The 27,236-nt window shown below is 28.6% G+C and overlaps 1 protein-coding gene across 1 annotated transcript; it reads left to right on the top strand.

The window, feature by feature from the left end:
- The first annotated feature begins 16,289 nt into the window (after positions 1-16,289).
- LOC123295271 lies at positions 16,290-18,366 on the top strand. The gene is made up of 6 exons (XM_044876554.1): positions 16,290-16,311; positions 16,455-16,653; positions 17,283-17,385; positions 17,749-17,844; positions 17,916-18,071; positions 18,313-18,366. Exons 1-6 carry the CDS (start codon positions 16,290-16,292, stop codon positions 18,364-18,366), a joined length of 630 nt encoding a protein of 209 aa, XP_044732489.1.
- Positions 18,367-27,236: the final 8,870 nt, after the last annotated feature.

Consider the following 27,236-nt stretch of genomic DNA (forward strand, 5'->3'; position numbering starts at 1 on the left):
TTATGTAATTGTTAACTAACAATTTTTTCTATACAGAATGTTAACATAAAATCTCCGATAATTATTAAATTAAAACCCCAGAATTTTTTTCCCTCCGTGAAGTTATTCTTATTAGGCTTAAAAATAAATTACCGTTTTTAAAATTTTAAAATTTTGATTTTTCAATTTGTTATTAATATTTAAAAATTAACAAATGAAAAAAAGTAATGAACAAAAAAATATTTTTTAATTTTTAAAATTTTTTTTAGTTAAAAGCTATATAAAAATAATTTTTTCAAATTTTTTACAATTGTTGTTTAAAAAAATTTTATAAACAAATACATTGTTTATGAGTAAATTGAAAATTTTTTTTTGCAATATGTTCATTAACACAAATTATAATTTAAAAAAGTTTTTTCTTAAAAAAATTTATTTGTTGCTCAAAAATGCGTTTATTAATTAACAATCTTTTTTAGCTACTATTTATTAATATTAAGAAATATTATTATTTTTTTTAAATTTTTTAATTGTTTTAATTTTTTATAGTTAAAAGCTACATGAAAATAATTTTTTCGTAATTTTCGGAGAATATACAAAAAAGTTAAAAAAATCGTACATGTGAACTAGACTATATTGAATGTCGTGTTTGTTAGATATAGAATATAGAATATTTTACTTATCACATTCGGATATTTTATAAAATAAATCATGAAATAATAATTTGTCATTAATTATATTCAATATTAATAAGCATGAAGTCATATTTAAAAGTTTTTCTTTTCAAACATAACAAACATTTCAATATTTAAATAAAATAGTAATAATTTGCATGTAATATGATCTTTATTTTTGTATTCTGAGTATAATAATATAATTGATTAAATCAACAACATGCATTAACATTATACTGGTATAAAGCCAGTGTAAAATTTTCAAACAAATCAAAGTTTTTGTGATATAGTCCTTAGATCGCGGCGTAGTTCAACAAAACTGAACAAGGATGATAATTAGAGTGCCTTTTTTTAATTATTGTTCTAGCAAATTTTTAGTTGCATGCCTCTATTTCGACATGTTGAAACTTCAGACTTAGTGGGGCCGCCAGACGAGACGAGGTGGAAGTAGCGTATGTCTATTAAATTATTTCGATTTATAAATATTTTCCAGCGACTTATCATTGAATATATTTGTATTGTTTTGTTTTAATAGTTTGAAATATTTTGGATATTCAAATTAAAATTATCAATACATAGTATAAAACAAAGTCGCTTTCTCTGTCCCTATGTCCCTATGTCCCTTTGTATGCTTAAATCTTTGAAACTACGCAACAGATTTTGATGCGGATTTTTTTTAATAGATAGAGTGATTCAAGAGGAAGGTTTATATGTATAATACATCCATATTATAGTAGAGTAAGGGGTTGAAAGGGATATGCTTCAAAAACTAAAAAAGTTGTGCATTGATTAAGCTCAAATATTGACACGATATATAACCAGCTTCAAAGATCTATTGTTTTTATCTAATTTTAACCTTCGGAGGGTAGAAAGGTGTAGCGAGAAAGTGGGAAGGAATTATCGAATATTTACAAATATACCTAAGTGGGGTATCAAATAAAAGAGCATGACGTGTACATTACAAAACTGTTATCCCACGCAAGGAAATGTGGAGGGAGGGGTGCAAGTGGGGATGTTGCCCAGCAAAGCGGGTAGTTCACAGCTAGTTATTATTATAATATAAATAATTGACAAATATTATATATAATAATTATCGATATTCTCTCGAAAATCTACTTCCAGTCTATTGAATAATCATTAAAAACCAGGATTCTTACTATCGGTTTAATTCTCTTTGGCGTATTCTTTTATCATCTCGGTTCTATCCTCTTTAACGACACCACTAGCCGAACTACTAAGACAATGCTTTGTTATTTATTCGCCTAAAAGTGACAAAGGCAAATGAGTCGATTTTCTTCTTACTAGAGTAAAGAAAAAGGGTAAGTATGGTTCAATTTTATGCTGGCTAGGTAATTAAAAATCTGTCGAGCCCATACAAAAATGAAGCCCTCTCGGTATTCTCCTTTTTCAGTATTTTTTATCTACCTAAGGACTAGTTCACACAAATATTTGACTTGGTTGTAAATAAGTCTAAAACATGTGTACTAGCTTTATACCTACCTAGTAATGTTACGAAATGTTACTTTTTTTTGTATTTTTAAAATAATAAATATAATACGTGATCAATAACATTACAAATGAATAACTTATGTATGTCTGCTTTATTATTATCGATATATTGTGTTTTGTACCTAGAAACATTTGTTTTAAATTATGATTGATAGAAACGAAATAATTTGAATGCATCGTTTGACCTCCATAAAGTCAGTGGGGTACTTGGCAGGCCCCCATATATATTGCAATCGGAGTGACTCTAACCGGGAATTATATGGTTAAACGAATAAAAAGAAAATAAATATAAAATATCTTGAAAAAATGGAGCTGCATATCAAGTTTTATAGGCCATACCATAAAAAATGCTCGACCAATTATCAAAGAAATCAAATTTTTGTATTCTTTTAGAGACAAAATTGTCCTACATTTGGAGTTTTAAAAATTTTGGCACAAAAAATTGTTTGTAATTTTTGGATAAAAAATTGTTTACTCAATTTTTGGTAAAAATCATTTTTAACACCCGATCCAAAAAGGGTGTTAGATAAGTATGACCGCTACGTATGTGTGTCTGTCTGTCTGTCTGCCTGTGGCATCGTAGAGCAGAAACAGATGAACCGATTTTGATTGTTTTTGTTTCGTTTGAAAAGTGATTTAATAGAGAGTGTTCTTAGATATGTTTAAGTGCGAGTTTAGGGTTCTGTACCCGAAAAATTTGACGTAAGCTTTTTAAATTTAGTAAATTTCACTTGTTTTGAGTAATATTTATACAAAAAATACAAAAATCTGGTTTATTTCATGATTGAATGCATAGTTCCTGATGGTATATAGTCTAAATTCCATTTTACGAATTTCTAGAATAGATTTCGGGCAATTTCTTAGAAATGGTTTCTTTAATAATCAAATTAACTATACTGGAGTGTTTTTGGGTGATAAATACATGAGCTGCCCTTATAGATATTCCTAAACGACTAGTTTTAATAAACGACGAATTTTTTTCTATTTAAATTGAAAGAGCTAATTAGAAAAATATTTTCTACAAATTTTGCGTTTTACATGGAAGTAAAATGAAATTGCAATCGTGACGGTAAAAGTATTTTTTTTTTTTAATAATATTTATTTTATATTAACGATTAAACAATTTAAGTTAAAAGACTAAGGTCATTTTAATTATAATCGTTTTCAATTCGTAGAATTTTTTTGTATCGAATTATTATCAAGTCGTTTGTTGTCTCCACTATATGGACATTAAATTTATTTATTAACAAGCAGAGAGAATTGTATCTTCTCCATTAAAAACATTATTAGCCAACATGCGAAGCGAACGCTTTTGCCTGAAGTAAATCCTCAATTTATTTGTTTAAAGTGTAATTCGTAACTTCGTAAAATTTAATATCCATAAAAAAAAATATAGGCCTATAAAAGTTTTAAGCTCTTACGAAAATTTTTAATTATTTTTATTTTGTCTTTTGAAAGTCATAAACTTGCTTAAAAATATTTATGACGTCTATAAATAATATAATTCGTAAATTTTATTATTTGTTTGTTACGGACATGGTAATTTACCTTGGGTGTAAAAGTGCTGTAACTGTTGCTTATCTGTATGAACTTTATATTATTTACATTGTGCTGCGATCTTGTGGCAAATTGTTGAACTATTGGATGCTAAGGTTTGTGTCTTCGATATATGTTTGTGTTGTAATGTGTATGTCACCTTTTAAAACACAGATGGCGTTACTAATAGGTTGTGTGTCTAGTATGTCCAGGATATATTCTATGTTTGCCAAGAGATATCGCTGCCCTAAGCTGTATTTTACAGTTGACAGTTTCTTCTATTTTTGTTGGTTCTATCAACAAAAAACAGATGGCGACTATAATTTTCCACGAGTATCGTTCGAAAAATATAATTTGATTCAGCTTCTAGTTTACTCTTACTATTCGTTACTTTTTATTTTTTAGTAATGCGCAATGCATAAAAAAAGCAAATAAATTTCCAATTCTAATTTTATTTGACAGATTTTGCCAGAAAGCAGGACATCCAAGCTCGAGGTGCCACAATGAACTCATAAGTCTTTTGAAAATCTTTTTATCATTTGTAAAGGAGTATTTTGGTCTGATATAACGAATTTTGAAAACAATAAAAATTTGATATTTTTTAGGGGGTGATGTCAAGAAACTTTTTTGATGGGTAAATTATAAGAAGCCCTTTAATTACAAGCCCAAATTTAATGTTCAAAAACGCTTTATGTGTTCTCAAGATTAGGTTCTGTACCTAACAGATGTCGATCACATATTTCAATAAAAGGATCTTTAGCAATTTCTGCAAATTCGCCTTTCAAGTATTAAAACGTATTAATCGTGGTTCAGAGCAAAATTATTTTGAAAGTCGTGAACACCAAATTTCAAAATCAGTCTTTTAGAATTTAGGCTGTTAAACATTAAAGAGAAAGACAATCAATATTCGTTTTTCTAAGTCGAACAGCTTTTGAAAGGCGATTATTCAACTGTACAGGTTATTGAAACAATTTAACTTGTCAATTTTTACATTTTTAAAAGTTATGGAGTCAACAACTTTTTAATACTTATTTGAAAGTAATTTTTACTTACGCAATATCTAATTAAAAACAGTTTAAATCATTATAAAATTTGTAAAATTTTTATATTACATTTACTGCTATTTTCTTATTAAAAAAAGGTATATCCATCATTTATTTTTTTGTGTACAGTTAAAAATATGTTTTATTTTTCAAAGAATTACAATTACAATTACTTTAAAAAAAATTGTATTATAACGTATTTACGCAATACGTAGAAATTAAAATATCTAAAGGTAAATACATTGCATTTGTAATAATCATTCATTCCAATGAGTTGTTTCTTACAGTTAGAATGTAAACTATATGAGTTAACATTTACAGATTTCAAGAATTTCGTAACTGCATTGTAACCAGACCCGTAGCAATCTAGCAGCTAAGAGAGGCTTTGTTCCTCACTCCCGCACTATGCGTTTGCATGGCCCCCTTTTCTTAAATATGAAATCAATTTTTTTTAACTGTTAATGTTATTAATACTAGAAAAAAGAAAAAAAAGTTAAGGGCATAAAAAAAAAAACCAATAAGGTAAATAATATGAATAGTTTAGCCATTTGTGCGATCACAAATGGCTCCAATAGGCGCCCCTCTCCGTAAAATTTATTTGCCTTCCCTACAAAAAATATAATTGCTACGGTACTGATTGTAATTTACAAAAATTTAAAGAAATTTCATAAAAAATTTAATATTAAACTAAAATTTTAAAACAGACATCGCAGATTTTTCTCTTAGAAAGTAACTACATTATTTTATTTCAAGAACACAAAACGAAAACTTCTGGGCTGTAATCCCTTTTAAGTTTTGTAATCTTGCATTATTTGGGCGATAACCTGAAATACCATATTTTTATAACTTGTATATATGTAATATATATCAAGGTATACTTAGTTTAGTCCCAAGTTCGACTGCCCGCCTGTGGACTCGATAACTCAAAAACGAAAAGATATATCAAACTGAAACTTTTATAGTATGCTTAGGGCGTTAAAAAGATAGGTCGAGATCGTAAATGAGCAATATAATTGGGTCTTGAGTCCGTAGAACCCATCTTGTAAACCGTTAGAGATAGAACAAAAGTTAAAATTTAATTAAAAAAATTTTCCTTATAAAAAAGTTGGATAGAGAGTAGACAGTTTGCAGGTAGCTTCAACTAGTGGTCTTAAAACATTCTTGTAAAACGAAAAAAATTATAGAAAATGCCGGAAGGCCTTGTGAATAATAATTTCAATGATAATTCTTAAAATTCTAACTGAAGTATTGAATTGAAATATTCATTGATGTTCACAAAATTTTCGTCAAGCGTGTTTTGTCACGATACGAGGTTATGTATAAATATAATTCAGCGATTTGAGAATAAAAATTTAAAAAAATTAACTTTAATGATCTAATAATCTCATGAAGTTTTCGATTTGACCAATAAATTTTGATGACATCGGGAAGGGCCAAATTTCGTTAATATGGAAGTTCGTTTGAGGGCTCTTTGCAACTATTAGAAACAAAATAGTTATTTCTTAACATGTTTAAAAACAATTTCTCAAAATTTTAAGTTAATGGTGTTTGTTTTTCTGCAACGCCAAACAATCTTATCGTAACCATAGTGCATTTTTTGAATTTAATCTTGAAGCCTTTTTTTTAAGCCCGCTTACATTTCCATTGATTTGATAAATTCCCCTATCTATAAAGCGTACGGAACCATTATATATATTTTTAATTGAATTTTTATTGAAATAATTTAAGACTTTTTGTTCATTGTCAAACCCTTATTAATTAGTACAACTAATATTATAATTAGTAAATAAATAATTCAACTAAAGAAATATTAAAGACGAATAATTTGATAAATTATATTTTCTTATTTAAATTAACAAACTTTATGTCGTCTCGACTAGATAAAACTTTTCGAGAATAATTCAATTAAAATGAAATTTTTAAAATTAAATTTAACATACATGCGATTATTGGGTTATTGGCACACAACAGATAATGTTATATACAAAGCATTTACAATTTTCCAAATGGCTTCAATCGTATTATATGGAATTACACAAATAATTTTCATTACATTAAATACTGTATCGTATAAAGATATGTTACATATAATTGGTGAAATAGCTGTAACATTTTTAGGATTTTATCGTGTCTGTGTATGGTGGTATTATGAAGATCAGATACAGAATATTCTAAATTTTTTAAAAGAAAAACACTTTGATGAAACAAATCCAATTATTCGTAAAGCACAAACAATTGCATTCTATTATTCATTGTTTTTAATTAGTTTTGCATATGTTGCAATAGTTTTAGCTTATTCACTACCGTTAATGCAATTTTTGGAAGAAGGGACGTATAAAAATTTAACATTACCAGCACATTCTTGGATACCATTTGATATGTTTCAATCGGAAAAGACTTTTGTAGTGGGTATGTTTTTCACATTTATATATAGGAAGTCCTATTGCAAATATATTAGCACAATAAAATTTAATCTGAGATTCCTTTAATCGAAATTAGAAAACGTATATTAGGTGTGCCATATTTTATGTCGGTATGTAAACATAACTGCCATAATTTTGAAAAAAAAAAACAGACGATTTCAGGATATGTGGTGTTTCTATTTAATTTGAACCTTTACAATTTATCTGGACTAGTTTTTGAGTTTTACAGCATTAACTAAATGGCCGCCTTTATTAGCCAAAACAAAATTTTCCCCTTTTCCTACGTTTTGATCCACTTTTTGAACGGTATCTACTTTTTCTAAGTTTTGAACTGTCACTTTTTGGACATGCAATGGCGTTTCATGGCTCTTGGATGGATTCTCCGTTCCCCGAATGCGGTATATTTAACTCCGCCAGAGAGAGTGAAATGGGTCTCGCCGTTCATCCTAATTTGCTTAAAAAATCATGTTTACTGTGAGTCATTCGAGCGGCTGTTTGGTGGCGATACGATATTTTTGGATTTTGGGCAATGATCTTTCTGATCGTTTTAACCAGTTAATTGAAACGCCTTGGTTGACAATCTCCGCTGTTCGCCTGTTGACAATCTTCCGCTGTCTCGTACTCAACAAAATTTGACACCAAACGACGTGTTGTCAGACGGTGCCTGTTGGCCACAATATTTTCGATGATATGCAAGATTAGTTAACAAATCTGAAAGCCTATGCAAATGTACAGCGTTATTATTTTGCCCCGTTGTTTTGAAATGAAGCGAATCATGGTTAAAATTTTACTGAATCTACGTTAAAAAAACATGTCTCTATCAACTTAATCGATTGACAAATGTTAAAGTTATTATTATACCCTTTAGTTACAGAATTTTCTATAAAAATGAACGTGACATTATCAGTGTAAAACAAAAAAGTGTAAAACAAAAGAAGTCTCTATGCAGGACAAAATACCATGTAGAAAACACCTATAAATCAAATAGTATTTTTAATTTACTGTCAAGGTCGTTGGTAAGGAAGGGTTTGGCGGGGTTGTTTTGAGATTTTATCGGTCTGCCAAGGTACTTTAGCTTTAGTCAATAAAAAACGAGATCGTTGTAAAAATAACATGCTCATTCTTGTAACTAAGTTGACGGTTTCAACGAAGAGTTGACATTTCGCCTTTTCATTTTGCTATCCATTTTGTATAAAAACAAAGATGTTACTCTAAATAAATGAAAATGGCTCAGAAATTGTTTAATTTGGTTAAACATTCTTAGGTCTAATTTATCACATACACGGATATTGGATTCCAACATCTACAATTTGTATTATACATGGGACAATATTAAGTTTAATGATAAAAGTGGGAGCTCATTTTGAGCTATTAGCTGAGAAAATATCAAAATTGAATGCTGCACACCCGTATGCAGAAGAATATTTAGATGATTTAATTCAAGAATATCATGATTTATTTCAGTGAGTATTTTTATTCCAGATAATAAAATTATCTCTATCTGGAGATATACTAGACAACAATTTAAATGGAATTGGCAACGAATTACGAATTTCAAGTTTTCTTTGAGCCTCTCCCCCTCATATCGCATTTTTTTACGCTAAGCAATGCTCCCGTCCTATTGTGAATAACTTTTATGACACGTTAGGGGATTATACTAAAAGTGGAACCCGAATTTTGACTTAATTTAATATAAATTTAAAATATTTTGTTTCTATATAGTTTTGCAAAAACCATCGGCGATATAAATTCCGTTCAATGGATGGGACAATTAATGCCGCAGGCGTATATGCTATGTTCTTGCGTTATTTTAATTGCATCTCGGGTACGTTTGAAACATCCTTTATCAATTTCACAATCCTTAAATAAACATGCTACTGTGAATGTTTTAGCCATTAAGTGAATCTGGAAGTGATTTTTTTATGGCCTCTTCATGTCTTCTTGATTTATTTGTATACTGTTATTTCGGCGAACAAATTACATATCAAGTAAGTTACTTATCGACTTTCTTCTCGTAAAAATCGATCAAATTGATGGTTAATTATTTTAGTCAAATCGGGTTTCTTTAAAAATGTGGGAGATCAATTGGAATATGGGAACGTTGAAATTTCGTAAAAAATTTCTTTCAACTATGATTATATTTGGTCGAGGGTATGTTTTAAAAATCGGCGGATTTTTTCTTTTACGCTTACCATCATTTGTACAGGTACTAAAATAAATTTATTGCAAAGGTAATGAAATTCAATTTTTGTTGTTGTTGAAATTATTGTTTCAGATTTTAAGGTTGACATATTCAGTGTATACTGTTTTGAATAAATTTTCATAAGCAACCCGCTTAGAAGTTAATGAGTCAATTTATGTTTTCAGGAATAAATAGATAATTTAAAGTTTAACTACTTTATTTTGTATATTATGTTGAATAAAGAAACTTTGAATTTATTTATTTCAAAATTATTAATAGTTTTACCCAAGGTCTGTCTTTTTACTTGATTAAAAACCTTATAAAAGGTTTCAATGCTCTAAAACTTCAAAATTGGTAACTTAACAGGATTTCTCATTCAACTCTATTTGGCCTTCTCTAATGAGATTCCGTACTCTGCAATTGTACTTACTTAGAAAATTTGCAGTTTTCTTCGAAAACACTCCTCTATAAGAGATCGAATTTGTCAAGACACTAATGGCAAAATATTTCCGAATATTTGTCAGGTGTCTTCTGTGTCTAAGATGTTGAAAAAAATAGATGAAAATGAGAAAAAAGAAATTTGTTTCGATTTAGTTCTTATTTAGTCTAACAAGGCTGCACAAGGGTGAATATTGAGAGAGCTTCGCTTTAAAATTTCTGGGATTAGAAAAAATTCTGAATTGCCTTGTCAGGTTGACTTTGATGGCAATCTTTTTTCGATTCGATTTTACGACATTTTTTTTTGTCAACTTTTGAAATTGAATTTCTCGTTAAAAGATGTTTATATTTCGTTTTTACCCCCCAACCCTCGCGCGTGAGATTGCATGATAATTATTTAAATTCCTTCGTAAAGAAAACAATATTTGGACTCTTTCCTATGTAATACATTAAAATTGAAGGGTTTTTTTTTCACAAAAGCAACTGACGGCATCGATAAAGATCTGGAAAAAATTAATTATATTATTGAAATGTTCTTAATAGCCGCTGCTTTTTCATCTGGAAATAACACAATCAGAAAATAGGAAACTTTGGAAAATAAACGCAATATTCTCGAAATTTTCGAGAAGTACATCGACTAACGCCTGTAAAAGCTTATACGTCAGCTATTAGTAAACTACCTTGAAAATTTTTTATTCATCTATTTTCTTTGACGTATTTAATAAATTTTTAATTACTGTCGAATTCTTTTAATGAATATCAATAAGATATTGTAATTATTAAACAAATAATTCATAAAAAAAGAGATAAAAGAAAAACTACGAATTATCTAAACATAAACAGAATTTGAAATGATATCCAAAATATATTTCAATTAATCATTTTACGATTACTGTTTTAAATTTAAAAAATTTTCGGGTTTAATTTGTTTAAAAACATTAAAAATGAAATTTTTACAATTTAATTTAATGTATATGAGATTTTTGGGTTATTGGCACACTACAGATAATGTTATTTACAAAATATATACAATTTTCCAAATGTTTTCGATTATATTATATGCAATTAGTCAATTAACTTTTATTGCTTTAAATTCTGTTCCATATACAGATATGTTACATATAATTGGTGAAGTATCTTTAACGTTATTAGCACTATATCGTTTAACTGTTTGGTTGTTTTACGAACAACAAATTCGGGAACTTTTGAATTTTTTAAAAATTAAAAAGTTTAATGAAACAGATAAAATTTTGCATAAAGCAGAAACAATTGCTTTTTATTATTCAATGTTTTTAATCAGTTATACGTATGTATCATTATTTCTCATGTATTTTTTGCTGTTTGCGCAAATTTTGGAAGAGAATACTTATAAAAATGTAAAATTAGTTGCGCATACTTGGATGCCATTTGATATGTTTCAATCTGAAAAGAAGTTTACTTTTGGTATGAATATCATATTATATTATTCCTTACGTGTAAACATTTTACCGCCATTCGCGGACATACTTATAACTTCTTTATCGTTTCATTGTATTATTTTTAATTTTCACACAATGAATTTCTCATTTCTGTAATAATTTTGCCTATATCTATCAATAAATAATACAATTTTATAAAAATACGGGCAATTTTGTTACGTTAGTGATACAAAAAGTGTGCTAAAACTCTGAGTTCATTGTTAAATTACCATGTATAGACAGTGTTGATTACGCAATCGTTTGTTTTTTGTCATGTAAGTAAAGAAAGATCGTCACTCTAACCTTATTTTCGCCCTCACAGGTAAGCAGTGATTTTTACGAAATGTTTTAACCAAAAGTTGTTTATTTTTTGATAAGGAAAAGTTTTACATATAAACTTTTGTTCTATCTCAAACGGTTTAAAATGTGTCCTACGGACTCAAGATCCAATTCACCTATGTTAGTCATTTACGAATTCGACCTCACTTATTTCGTTTTAAGCGCGCTATAAAAATTTCATATCTCTTTTCGTTTTTTTTTTTAGTTATCGTGTTAACAGACGGGCAGATTGACAGACAGACAACTGGAAATGAACTAATTAGGTGATTTTATGAACACCTATACCAAAATTTTGTTCGTATCATCAATATTTTAAAGCGTTGGACTAAACTAAGTATACCTTGGTATGCTTCATATATAAATGGTATAATATAAAATGAAACGATATACAAGTTATAAATATTTCCGCTACTGTCGCTCAGTGGCGTCTTTACGACATTTTCTTAGGGGGGGGGGTAATAACTTCAAGAAGTCGCCTTGTAACTGTAAGAGAGGGTTATAGGTATACCAGAGAACCGGTATACCAAGTTCTCTGAATTTTGGAAAATTAAATGCGCGGAATGGGAAAGTCGGAATTCTCGTAACAGACTTGGAAGGATATTTAAATCTGATTTTCGATACAATAATTGAATTATGACTCTGGGAATTAACTACTACCGAAGATTTGATTTTGTTTTCTCTTTAAGATTCATCTATTCCATTGTTTTTGTCAAACTTCAAATTTTATTTGAAACCCGATTTTCGTTTTTGTTTCCTGATTTCTGGGGGGGGGGTAGTTACCCCTATTACCTCCCCCCCCGTAAATACGCCCTTGCTGTCGCTTCGGTTCCGCACACAACAAATTTGCTTTACCCATTGGAAAATATACATTTTTCTTTTCATTATTCTCTTCAACTATCCTTTTTGTAAAATAATTAAACAAAATTTTAGGTTTAATATATCAAATACATGGTTATTGGATTTCACTAAGTTCAATTTCTTCGACGCATTCTGTAATAATAAGTTTAATGATAAAAGTTGGAGCTCATTTTGAATTATTAGCAGAACAAATATCCAAAATGGATGCTTCACATTCGAATGCTGAGAAAAATTTGGATGACTTTATTCAAGAATATCATAATGTATTTCAGTGAGTGTTAAAATTGTCATTTTTGATCAAATATTTTCTTTTGGGTTTTTTTTAGAGGTCATTTTTAACCCGACGATGGCGAAGGTTATGTTTTTGACCCGTATGTATGTATGTATATGCTAAACTACTCATCATAATTTGATAAATGAGGTATTGCTAAAAGCGCCTTGATTACCCGCTGGTTATAGGCTACATCTAGAAATTATAAAAACAAGAAAATATTTTCATCTGAAATTGTTATGATTAGTAAATTCGTCATTACACTTGAAAGGAGGACCCCTTAACAGTTCTGTGGAAAACTTTTAATCTTAGGTCTCCCCAAACTGTCATGACAATTTTAATTATCATAACAATTTTAGATGAAAATATTTTCTTGTTTTCATACTTTTTGCGATTTTGCAATCGTCGGGCTTTTAATTTTTGAACCCAAATGATAGACCATTAGTTTAGAAAGCCCCGGGGTTGTGGATTCGAGTCCCTCTCAAGTGTATTTGCTTCGTATCAAGTATTGTTGTCGATACAATTTTATTAACATTTTATTTTTTGGTTTAAACAGTTTTGCAAAAACCATTGGTGATATAAATTCTGTTCAATGGGTAGGACAATTAATTCCACAAGCGTACAATCTTTGTTCATGCGTGATCTTAATTGCGTCTCGAGTATGTTTCTAATATTTTATCCGTCTGTTCTACTGTCAAAATATTCCATTTTTTTCATGTTGTAGCCGTTAGGTGAATCTGGATATGATTTTTTTCTGGCTAGCGCATGCATTTTTGATTTGTTTGTTTATTGTTGGTTTGGCGAACAAATTACGTTTCAAGTAAGTATTGTTCTATGGAAAATCGATCCAACATTTATAAAATAATTTTCCAAGTAAAATTATTTTAGTCAAATCGCATTACTTTAAAAATGTGGGATATCAATTGGAATATGGGAACGTTAAAGTTTCGTAAAAAATTTCTGGCTAGTATGGTGATATTGGGTCATGGTTACATTGTTAAAATCGGTGGCTTCTTTCATTGGCGCTTGCAATCCTTTTTACAGGTAATGGCAATAAATGTAAAATAAATAGTTTTTGTAACTTTTATACTTTCTTTTTAGATTTTAAGATTGACATACTCTGCATATACCGTTTTGAGTAAATTTTCGTAATTTTTAAAATTGAATATTTAAAAAACATTATAAATAGGAATAGATTATTGAAAGAAATGAGTCAAATAAAATTTTTGCCTAATGAGTTGTTGCCTAATTTTTTTTCTTATGATTAAGAAAGAAAATATTTATAAAAAAAACTTGTCGTCACGAAAATTATCATCATTTTGTGATACCAAAATATATGAACTTGGGAAATAAAACAAAATACGGCAAACATATGCCAAAGTTTATCATTTATTGAATCACACCGTAATTTTGTTTTCATTAAATTTTTTTGTCATAATTAATTTAGTTTTAATTTCTCTCGAGTTCTTTATTTAATCCCGTAATTTATAATCGATTTAATAAATAAAATATTGTAATTATTAGATAAAAAATTCATATTGAAGCGGTATAACTTATTAATTATGTAATGTGAAGAGTTAAAAAAACGTTCATCTATATATTTAACTTGTATGCATATATATGTCAACAAAGAAGTTTTCTTTACCTTTTTAGAAGTTTTATAGAGCTTTAATACACTCAGTATGCTAAGAGTTTGTTTTTCAATATCTAAACTGGTTTAGAAAAAATTACATCTGTCTGTGGCAACGTAGCGCCTAAACGGATGAAGCGATTTTAATTGTTTTGGTTTCATTTGAAAGGTTATTAACAGAGAGTGTTCTCAGCTATGTATCAAGTACGAGATTAGTGTTCCGTACCCGAAAAAACTAAAAAATTGGCGATGATCTTCAAAATCGATTCAGTTTGGATAAGGCATGACATATAATTTTAACATATGAATAATTACTATGGAAATGAATGGTCAAATAAACATGGCTCAATTCATTTCGAAAAGTGAAATGTGTAAAATAATAAGGTAATTTAAAACAATAATTCAAAAGAACAAAGTCAACTAAAATATTTCCAAAAATTTGTCCCAAAAAATGATAGCTCTCTAAGTATCCTTTTCATCTCATCTGATGTCTTTTGATATTGATTTATGAAGGAGTGTTATAAGTTTAAAGTGTTTATCTGTGCATATGTGTCTTTCTCAGTGACATCGTAGCCTCTTAACGGTCGAACCGTCTGGATTGAGGACATTTTATAGCTAAGTTTCCAAAAATCGGTTTACAAGGAATAAATCGCATTTGTCAGGGGTTTTTTAAATTTTGTAAATTTTACTTGTTTATAAGTCTGTTTTGTTAATTTTCTCAAAAAATGAAAAAATTGATAACATTAACATTCACCTATTATCTCTAATGAATAAACCAATAAAAAAAATTGATGAATAGTCTCATTTATTAAAAAATAATTTTATTAACGTCAGTCCAATTAAATTCAAATTATCGAATTATAATTTTAAATTTGATATTATTTTCAAACGTATTTGTGCTTTTATGCTTTATACTTTAAATTTATAAGCTTTTTGTGACTATTTTATGTCAATGGTGTTAAAATGAAATTTTTACAAGTTAATTTAATATATATGCGATTTTTGGGTTATTGGCATACAACAGATAATGTTATTTACAAAATATATACATGCTCCCAAATAATTTCGATGGTTTTGTATGGACTTACCCAGATAACTTTCATTGTTTCAAATTCTGTATCATATAAAGATATGTTGCATATAGTTGGAGAAACAATTATGACGTTTTTAGGATTATATCGTTTAACTGTTTGGTTGTATTACGAACAAAAAATTCGTGATATTTTGGATTTTTTGAAAGTTAAAAAGTTTAATGAAACAGATCAAATTGTACATAAAGCGGAGACAATTGCTTTTTATTATTCAATGTTTTTAATCAGTTATACGTATGTGTCATTAGTTATCACGTATTTTTTTCCGTTTGTTCAAATTTTGGAAGAGAATACTTATAAAAATGTAAATTTATTTGCGCATACTTGGATGCCGTTTGATATGTTTCAATCTGAAGAGAAGTTTACTTTGGGTACGAATTTTTATATCTTTTGTTTAAATTTTTATTTTGAATATAACACAGAAGCCGAGATTTGAACAGGTGATACAGAATAAGAAAGACACGAACTGGTTTACATATAATTTGAATCATTTACATAGAACAGAAGTGACGGAATTAGTTACGTCCACGATCGGATATCTAAAGGTCCCGGGTTCGAGTCCCGGTTTCTGTGTAATTTTTTTCGTTTTTTTCTCTTTGTTCAAATGAAAATGTGTAATGTATACTCTGCGTCACAAAATCTGCACTTTTTGATTATCCATTTATATTAATTCTGTAAAAATTCTAAGGTTTCTAAGACTTAGAGATACGTTAATCCATAGAAGTGTATAGTCTTGCCTTCATATGTTAAATGTTATAATGTGTTGATATAGCAAAAGCTATTATTAGTATCGTGTATGAGAGACTTTGACTTATATAAAGTACACAAAAAATTGAAACAAATGTAAACATTTGGTTTCATAATGTTAGACTCTCAAAAACTAGGTAAATTCAAAAGAAGTGTTCAGAAATATAAAATTTTTTTACGGATTTATATCCACTAGTTGGTGTGGTAATTACTAAAAGTAAATTTTTTTTCCTTTTCATCCTTAGACACGGATAAAAAATGTAATTGAACAAAATTTCAGGTTTAATATATCAAATACTTGGCTACTGGAGTTCGGTGGCTACAATTACTTCTATACATGCTGCAATAATTAGTTTAATGATAAAAGTGGGAGCTCATTTTGAGTTATTAGCAGAACAAATACCCGAAGTGGATGCGTCAGATCCCAATGCTGAGGAACATTTGGATCGCTTTATACAGGAATATCATGATATATTTCAGTGAGTATAACGTAATGTTAGGCTTCCACGCAAAAAAAAAATCGTAGCCTCGTCAAAAGGAAACCACACAAGTTTCAAGTATGTATTCATTATTTAAAAAACTCGTAGTGTCCCACGGTCTATTTGTGCTTATTTTATTATACCATGTATATGAAATATATCAAGGTATACTAAGTATAGTCCCAAGTTTGTAACGCTTAAAAATATTGATGCTACAAATAAAATTTTGGTATAGGTGTTATAAAATCGCAGTTGTTTGTCTGTCTGTCTGTCGTCTGTCCGTCTACCATCACGATAACTCTTCCCCGTCCGTCGTCCGTCTAACTTACAGCTTGCTTAGGACGTAAAAAGTGAGGTCGAGTGCGTAAATGAGAAACACAGGTCAATTGAGATAGAACAAAAGTTTAAGCGTAAAATTTTTTTTTTTTTTTAAATAAACAACTTTTGTTTGAAACATTTTTTTCTTAACATCACTGTTTACCCTCGAGGGCGCAAATTTGATGCAAATTTTATAGTATATTGCGTGTCGTCAAAAACAAACGATTGCGTCCTCAACACTGTCTATATGTGGTATTTCAATAATTAACTCACTCAATTGTTTGTTTTCACTTGTTTTTTGGTATGGTTAGTTTTGCAAAAACCATTAGCGATATAAATTCTGTGCTATGGGCTGGGCAATTATTACCTCAAGCGTATAACGTGTGTTCATGTGTGACTTTAACTGCATTTCAGGTAATTTTGAGTCATGTTTTTTATGTGTCATTAACTGGCCATAATCTATGTTGTAAAATATAGATTAGGCCCGCCAGATATTCAAAATCACAGGTCATAGAAAACTGTTTTCGCAAATATGTTACTTTCTTTCTATATTTTAACGTGAAATTAGCAAATTAGTTGTTGGAGCGAAATATTTTCGAATATTAGTTGATTCATTAGTGATCATTTTGTACCTTGTTTATTACACAACGTCGGTGAGATATCGATGAAACCTTTCGTTACCCATTTGTTACAATTCCTAAAATATCTAAAAAAATCAGCAATAACCGCGAAAGTTGAAATTAAATCAGAAAAAATCAATCATTTTTCATGTTTTAGCCATTAAGTGAATCTGGATATGATATTTTTCTGGGCCTTGCAGCTATTTTTGATTTTTTTGCATATTGTTGGTGTGGCGAACAAATTAATTTTCACGTAAGTATAGAAGCTCCAGAAAATCAATCCAAACGTACTAAATTAATTATGAATTGTATTTGTATGTACAGTCAAATCGTATAACAATAAAAATGTGGGATATCAATTGGAATATGGGAACGTTAAAGTTTCGTAAAAAATTTTTGTCTAGCTTGATAATATTTGGTCATGGTTATACAGCTAAACTTGGTGGCTTTATTCCTTTGCGTTTACAGTCCTTTTTAGAGGTAATAAAAATTAATTAACCTCAAAAACTAACTATTATTATTATTTAATATTTATTGACATAAATCAATTATATTACATTTACATAAAGGCAATACTAAGATACAATTTAAACAAAAACAGAATTAAATGAATAGATAAATAAACATAAACCACTCTGCATAAAAAAATGAAATAGTTAAACTAAACTTAAACAAAAATATATAAATAAATAGATTCTAAAACCAAAATTATATGTTATAGAAAAAAGAAAAAACAGAGTATTATATTGAGAAAACATGGGCGGATTTAATTTAAATATAATTTTCTTTTCTCATATATAAATTTTAAATATTTTACGACCGGCGGTATTAATAAACCATCAGATATACCTAAGATGTCTTGGGTACTTTTAAGCTGCAAGCTGTTCACAGCATCTCTTTCAGCACCAGAGGTTCCCGGACAGTCTTCTATCAAATACTTTATGCTTTCATTTCGATCACACAATAAACATATTCTCACGTCATCAACTTTCATACTATCCCATTTGAAACCATACATGCGAAAATTTGCAAACAGATATCTCTCATTCTTATCACAATCATACAAATATTTAGCACCTTGTTTATAATGATTTAATTAGCATATTAGTAGTATAAAAATTCAAGCTCTCTTTAAAGAAAAACTAACTAATTTTATCATTTAATTTGTTTTAGATTTTAAGATTAACATATTCTGCGTATTCATTTTTGAATAAATTTTCTTAATAATGAAACTAAAATGATAATTTTCGAAGTTAAATAAATAAAAATTTATTTTGACTGTGTTTATTTATTTCTTGGTTTTTTCCCTAAGAAAAAAATTGTCTTAGACTGAGAGTTTCACAGTAAATTTCTCATGCCAAGTGTATCTTTGTAAACAATAATGTAAAAGTTTTGATCCAAAAAAAAAGAATTGAATCGAAATTCTGTCATCTAGAGGGGGTTATAAATTGCTGTGATTTTTTTCCTACAAATCCTGCAATCCTGTTTTTTTCATTTTCCAACTTATCTATCTTAAATTAGTAGAAATTTGTTCAATCTTCGTCTGTCAATTTAAAAACCAAAGCCGCCTGCATTTTCAAAATTACGTAAGCACTGTTAAATAGAATTAAAATCATTTTTATAGCAATTAAAATATTTAAATTTAAAATCTCATACCTCAAACAATCCCATTAAAATTTTTTCATCTAACATAGAAAAATAATTCGTGCATTACCAAAGTTATTGACGTGTGAAACAAAGTATAGAAAAATTATGTGTTAAGTCACACGCTTAACTCAATTTTTTAAGTTTTTACGTGAATAAAAGAAAAAAATATAAGGATGCAAATTTGGACAAAACTTTGGTGTTCATTTTCTCCAAAACTTGTCTGTTGCAAGATTCTCGAAAAACGAAAAGAATTTGCAGAAATTTTCGAATACCAAAATAAATGGCGGCCGATCGTTTACTATTTGTATAATTGTGTTGATTTTTTAAACTTTAATTTATTAAAAACTAGCTTGATACCCGCCCGTTTCACTGGGCTTAAAAGTAAAACCATTGCCTTATTGCCACCACCTCTCGTGATCTCATTCTCCTTCGAAAGGATTATTTTACAGAGCTAAAATAAATGCAGAGTTTTCAATTTTTGTAGTGCAAAATAGTCAAAATTCATTGATTTATGAAATCTTTAATTATGGTTCAAAATGATGATCATAGATGGAGCAGTAAATTGTCATATTAAATTCAATTTTTTAAATTTTTTTCTAAATATATCTCTGTAAATTGCAGCTCATGTGTTATTCTGATGTATGAGCTATATTGTTACAATTTCACTCTAATCCATTCGGTATTTTTTTCGTGAAAGCGTAACAAAAAAACAAACAAACAAACATCCTTATTCTTACATTTATAACATATAAGGATAATGCAAGCACTGACATTCAACTCTTTCTGTATAGGATATTTCAACAATTAACTCAATTATTTGTTTTCACTTGGTTTTTTTTTGTTTTTTTTTTTTCCTAAATTTATTATTCTGCTTTGGTGCTAGCGTTTGACTAGTTACGCCATCTCGTACACAGTAATCATCAATATATCATTACTATGTTTTTTAAACCCTAAAGAGTTGAAAAACTTTTTATACATCATAATTACATCTATTGTTGAACAAGTGAAAAATAAAAATTATTATCAATAAGTACAACACTCTGCCCGTACAGCAGCTTGCTTGTGGATTGTGCACCATTAACGCAATCATATTAGTTTTATTGTTTTCAAAAAGTGCTTTTTAAAATTGCATTAAAATTTATTTTTTAAACAAAAAAAAAGCTGACGCCTATTTATACTCTCGAATTCCCACCGCGATGCCGTTCACTAGTTATTAGTCTAGGACCGATCATCTTTCTAATGAGCGGAACAAGTACAGCTAAATATTTGTATTTACCATAGAATGGGATTGAATTTAAAATATGAATTTATTGATGCAAAATCACTGAAGTTAAATAAACAAAATCATTACTTGCATGAAAGAGATTGATTTTCGTTTAAAGTCATGCATTTTATTGATCGAAAATAAAATTGTACCAAGTTGGAATATATAATCGTGTAAATAAATCGAATCGATGAATTAAAAGAAAATTTCTTTGCGTTTGCTTTAAATAAAGGATTTGGTTATTATGATCACATAGCTGCCATGTCTAGTCCATATGTGATTGTGTAAACTACATGAATATTGTTGTTACTAACTTACAGTGATTTTGAAATAAACTCATTGATCATTTTTATAATATATAGCATATTTGTGTAGATATAAAACAACCATAAGTAGCGCAGTCGGTACTGAAATGATCTTAAGACACTAAAATCAATAGCAAACATGGCGTCGTTCATTTTATTTGAAGTAAACTTCGTTGCTGACGGGAGTACCATATTTGCATCCTTTTTTATTCAATTATCTTCTTATTTAAATATAGTCTGCAACAAACATTCATCAACTAGCTTAATACTCGCCCGTTTCATTGGGCTTAAAAGTAAAAAACACCACTTTATAGCCTCCACCTCCCTTGATGTGCACAGTTTTCAATTTTGTTAAATGTAAAATAGTCATAGTTCATTGAGTATATCAGAAAAGTTGGCCATGAAAGATTTACTATTTTAAATTTTTATAGAATACTTTAATTTATGGTTCAAAATGATGATTATAGATCTAATCCATCTATAATCATCATTTTGAACCATAAATTAAAGATTTCTGTAAAAATTTAAAATAGTAAATGTCAGATTAATTTTTATTTTTTTTAAATATATCTTTATAAATTATAGCGCATGTGTTATTCTGAAGTATGAGCTATATTGCTGTATAGTTTCATTGAAAACCATTCACTAGTTTTGGCGTGAAAGCGTAACAAACAAACAAACATTCTTACTTTCACATTTATAATATATAGAGGTTTAAAGGTTACCGCATAAATGAATAACAAATACCACATTTGGTCCTAGTCCTTTTAGTAGTTAGTGAGTGTTTTTTATGTGTTTAGCTACCGTAGGTATGTTTTCTCCCTTGTCTTTTGTAATTCATATATGCGTGTGTATTTTAATTAAACAAATCAAAGGGTTATTATCCTGTCTACGTTTGCATACATAGGGACAGTCATGAATTTCCATCCGACATTGTTTACAGTTTCCTCTTTGTCAGGTTTTAAAATAATCATAGGTTTTTATTCATTTATATATTAGACATATTGATTTTCAATCATAACTTTTCACCCTACTATACAGAAAGGGTAATGTGTTTCGCGTCTATCTGTTGTTGTTTAAATGTGTGTTTTTTATATTTTCTCGTACTATTCAAACGATTGTATTCTGAATATATTATTGCACAGCAAGCACAGATGATCCAAAAAAATTGGAAATTAGTAAAGTGAACTTTTAGTAATTAAAATTAAGAATTTTCATCTCTCGATCAATACTTAAAAAACATGAAAATTTTGCTTTCTCATTTTGCGATTGAATGGCGGGTTTCTAAGTTTTCAACTGTAATTGCTTTTGGATATCGCCTTCTGTATGCATTCTTGAGTGACAGAACACTCAGAAACATCTCAGAAACAGAAACTATGGAAAAGGTCTGATAAAGAACGCATTATTAAGGACATAAAACTCTTATGCAGAACTAGAAGCGCCTGCAGCTGAATTTAAGGTGCCTATCTGGGTCTGGTCTAGTCATCGATCGTTACGTACTTTGTACTGCGCATAGAAAAAGACAAAAAATTGAAAATAAAGGCAGTCTGATGCGCAGTACAAAGTACGCAACGACTGAGTGGACTAGAACTCGCCAAGATAGGCGTTTTTTTCCTGCTATCCTCTCCACTACTAATGATCTTGGATCTGATTTTTGTATTTTTTGAGTTCAAGTTATTCTTTGAAATGATTTTAACCAGGAAGTATTTGGACTACAGCTCAAATCAGGAAAGTGAAAGGTCTCGAATGTATCTCCATTTAAACAAATACAGTATGTTTATTTCAAAAGTATCCACCGTTAATAGCTGTTAACTTGATGTGAATAATTTTGTGTGTGAAAACACGTGATTTAGATATCGAGGGAGAAATGATACTTTGAAAATTTTAGGTTTCATCACTTCAATCCTAGCCACTCCAATTTTGAAATTTCAAATGGCACTCCTACCTTGTTATACATCATAATAACATTTTGGAAGCTGCGACTTTTTTCAGGTTTAGTCGACAATATTAAAAAAATTGTTAAATTCAAATTAGAATTTCTCTCCGTATATATGTATAAGACTAATTCTTAACTCGCGATCCTGACTCGTTTACTTTTCATTTTACGTCAAATTCAAGACGGACAAATTAGGAAAATGTTATCTCTCCTTCAATGTCTCTCGAAACAATGCAGTTATAGTATAAATTTGTATCAGATCTAGTTAAAATCTACTCAACTTCAAATATCATAAAAAAGCTGTCACTTTGTTTTTTTTTTCCAACTATCTATAAATTTAAGTTTAACATCTTACCGTTTCATACAATCAAAATCCTGTGATGAAGAACGCATGCGACTAAGTTTATAAACGGGTCAACAATTTTTATAGAATATTTACAGATAAATTGAGCTAATTACATATTCAGATTGTTATCTCAAATGATTTATAAGTATAATAAAAGTATATCAAATTCTGGTTAGTAACAGACATATAACCCTTTTTAAAAAAACAAATTTTAATGTAAGCCTTTAAAAGGTACATAAAACGGTAGGTATTTGTCAGCTTTTTAAATCATGTTAAAGTTTACATAAATTTGTGACTTCGGTATATACAGAGTGCAGACTAATTTACATTTTGAAGATTCCGTATTATTTTTTGAATTTTCAATCATATATATATTATAAATGCGAAAGTAAGCATGTTTGTTTGTTTGTTACGCTTTCACGCTAAAACTAGCGAATGGTTTTTAATGAAAGTGTACAGCAATATATACTTCAGAATAACATTTGAGATATAATTCATAAAGATATCTTAATAAAAAAAAATTGTAAAATTAATTTAATTTGACATTACCATAAATTACAGATTTCTGTAAAAATAGTCAATATAAAATATTTCACAGCCACCTTTTCTGTTATACTCAATGAATAATTACGACTATTATACATTTAAACAAATAGAAAACCATACATGTATTTCACTTGTGTAAAACAATCCTTACCATTATTTCAAGTGTTATAGAAAGGGGATTAGCGAGAGCAATCTTTATCAATCTTTACTTTTAAACCCAGCGAAGCGGGTGGGCATTACTCTAGTATTTATATAAATATTTTACAGGAAAAACATACCAAAAATAATATTTTGCTGTTAGAAAGTGACATTTTTGAAATGCATACATATAATTGTTTTCATTTTATTCAGTAGATGCCAGGAGTTATCATATAATATTGTTCATACATTTTCGATAATGTAACTTTTCATTACATTAGATTAGTTGTCAATAGTTTTGATATTCGATCTATTTCATAATCCATCATTTCATTTTGAATCTTTTCAGAAAAAAGTTTTACAGAATCGTTGTTCTATATTTTTATCACGACAATTGAGCAACTTACAAGAGAGATCTCTGTGGTTTAATTTTGCTCATAGTCTACTTAGTCTATACATGGAGGTTATTTGCAACCAAAAGTTTTATATGTTAAAACAACCCTTCAACCCTTTTATTTTAATTAGGCTTATTATTTTTACTATTTTTTCTTTTTAAACAAATTGAATCTTAACTTTAAGTAGCTTTTAGCTTCTTGTTTTTTTTTTTAAGGTATAGGTATATGAAGAAGGGTTAGTTAACCTTCTGGTGTTCAGGGTGTTACTATTTGTGAATTTAAAAGAATATTACTGTTATTCCCAAGTGGGATAAATAATTGTTGGTTGTGATTTGTATAAGGGTAAATATTTTTGTTGAATAATAATAAAAACGATTATTCACAAACGGGATTAAATATTTCTTTTTTTGTCAACCAACTTTTTTTGTCAACGATGTATTTATGGTACCAAATTTTATTAGCGATAAAAGTGTTTGTAGAACATGTTTTTATCCACTCATGATTTGGACAGTCAATTAAATCTTGTCAGTGTATAAAAAATGACCACTTATTTCAATTATCATTTTAATTTGGGTAATATTTGAAGGATTAATACTATTTCGACACAAAAAAAATCAGACAATTCCTTCAATAGATTAACTGATTCTACTTTCATTTCTGTTTTGATCTGAGGATGTATGAGCATGATTTAAAGGCTCAAAATTTATTTAAAGTTAGACTTTTACTCAAAGAATATGTGGTTAAAATCTTACTTTAGGTATCTATGCAAAATTTTAAGAAAAAATCATTGAAAATCGATATAAAATACATTGCTCTTATGACGAAATCTCAAAAAACGACATATTTTGATAGTTTTTGAAAATTTTCTCTTGGAATGAATGAAAACAAATAAAAAGCAACTTTTTGACAGAAAGTAAATATATTAGCAATGACACAGAAAAGGAAAAACCAAGTGTTTCCATTCATCTGAGCGATGTACGAGCCGGGTAGATTTAGAGTTTAAATTATTTTTACCTTATTTTAAACTGTGATGATGAATTTTATTATAACTTCATGAATGTAGACGAAAAATAAAAATAAAATTTTTCGAAATATCGAAAGCTGAATAATTAAAGAAAATTTTCAATTGTCAATATTTTGAAGCTTCCGCTAGATATCGAGAAATTTTATGATTACTTTTCATCTTATATCTTCAAGTTATAACATAATTCACTGTCAAAACTGACTCTATCAAATAGAATTTATTTGAAACATTCAAAGATTCACACGACCGATTAAAGCGGTCTTAATACCATTAATAATATTATTAGAGAAACCTAGCGTTAAATCACGTGATTTTCTTAACAAGTTGATGACAGCGATACGTGAAATAAAACTGTAGTTTAATTTTTCGTTCGTTGGTTATATTATACTGATAGTTGAGATCCATAAACAACTTTAGGAAAAGTTAGAGCCATTATGGAAATAAATCTGTTCTGGAACTCAGAATACTTACTTTGAAATTCAGAATATGTGAAGAAAAACTATCTTTGAAAAGGTAAGAAATTCTGAAAATTATTAATCTATCATTTAATGACAGAAAATGGTAATAGATTGAGATTCTTTCGGAAATTCTGAGTTACTACTACTTTGTTACAGTATTTCTAAAAAATTGTTCAGTAACTAATATTTCTTCCGAGAAAGTCTCAATCTATTTCCATTTTCTGTCATTAAATGATTGATTAAAAATTTATTTAATGTTTTCAGAATTTTTCTGATTTTTTCAGAGATAGTTTTATTTTACATATTCTTTTTCTGAATTACAAACTTAAAGTTCCAGAACAGATTTATTTCCATAATTTCCAGAACAGATTTATATCGCTTCATGTCATCACTGTATTTGCTTTTTTGACATTTAATCATAGCTGCTGAAATGAAGCTTTTCATTTTAATGAAGAAATTCTTCCATTTTTATCAGACGTTTTTCCAAGAAAAGAAAAATTTTCAATATTCATCTAAGGTGAATAATATGTCCAATAAAATCGTTTACCCAGCATAACATAATTCTTGTAAAAATGGTAAAAATTTTATTAGAACATTTAAAAAATAATTTTTAGAAATAAAACTTGTATTGAAATATTCGAGACATACAAAAAAACGATACTAATTCGGTGTTTATACATAAATTCTGTCATAAAAAACACAGTACCATTCATATATATAAATATTATTTACTTTTTATGTTTCATACACAATATGTACTTTGTCTAAATCCTAAAGTCAACGACCAAGATGAATGAACGACCTTGTCTATAATGAAAGCTTTAGCCTTTATATACAAGCTTTTGATACAAAAAAAAGCTGTGTGGTTGTGATAGTTAAATAACGAAACTCTATTAGTTAGTATGTACTCTATCTTTTTGAACAGATACGAGTTTCAGGTACCATTTACTCTGTATATATGTGAGATGTTCGCTTGTTTTGACTTGGAATACGAGATGATAACATTGCTCCACGAAAAAGTTGTAACTCATCGTCTAGCCGTCGTCTAGACAAATTGGTGTATGGTAAAGATATGTATAAAGTGTGCTTATTACCACGTTTTCAAATTATACTTATAATATTTGCTTTTATTTCGGTTTCTTAACCCGCCCGTCAATTATTATGTAGTCTTTCTGCCACTCGCTAGCTCGAGTGTCGAAAATTTTTCTCATTTTTTTTAAAGGGGTAAAAGCCCTTAAGAAAATTGCAAAATATTGAAAATAGCTTTTTGTCTCCAATATCGACAAAACTCAGTTTATAAGGTAATTTTGACCCAAAACATTCAAAAATCGTATTAATGCGATGATTGTATGCGTAGGTTTTGAAATATCATACCAAATTCCACATTAAAAGAGATTTTATCAGAAACGACGTATCCAATGTACCCCTTAATAAAATTACGAAAAATAGAAAAAAATTTTTTGTCCCCGATATCGATAAAACTCAGTTTATAAGGTAATTTTGACCCGAAAAATTCAAAAATCCTATTTATGTGATGATTGGATTCGCAGATTTTGAAATATCATCGAAAATTCCTCACTAAAAGG

Source organism: Chrysoperla carnea, chromosome 1 (genome assembly GCF_905475395.1).
Source record: "Chrysoperla carnea chromosome 1, inChrCarn1.1, whole genome shotgun sequence".
Taxonomy (NCBI): Eukaryota; Metazoa; Arthropoda; class Insecta; order Neuroptera; family Chrysopidae; genus Chrysoperla; species Chrysoperla carnea.

Excerpts from the sequence above, each read along its gene's own strand:
- LOC123295271 (XM_044876554.1), top strand. The coding sequence starts at position 16,290 with ATGTTAGACTCTCAAAAACTAG. Across the intron at positions 16,654-17,282 it reads GAATATCATGATATATTTCA|TTTTGCAAAAACCATTAGCG; the intron begins GTGAGTATAACG and ends TGGTATGGTTAG. Across the intron at positions 17,845-17,915 it reads GCGAACAAATTAATTTTCAC|TCAAATCGTATAACAATAAA; the intron begins GTAAGTATAGAA and ends TTGTATGTACAG.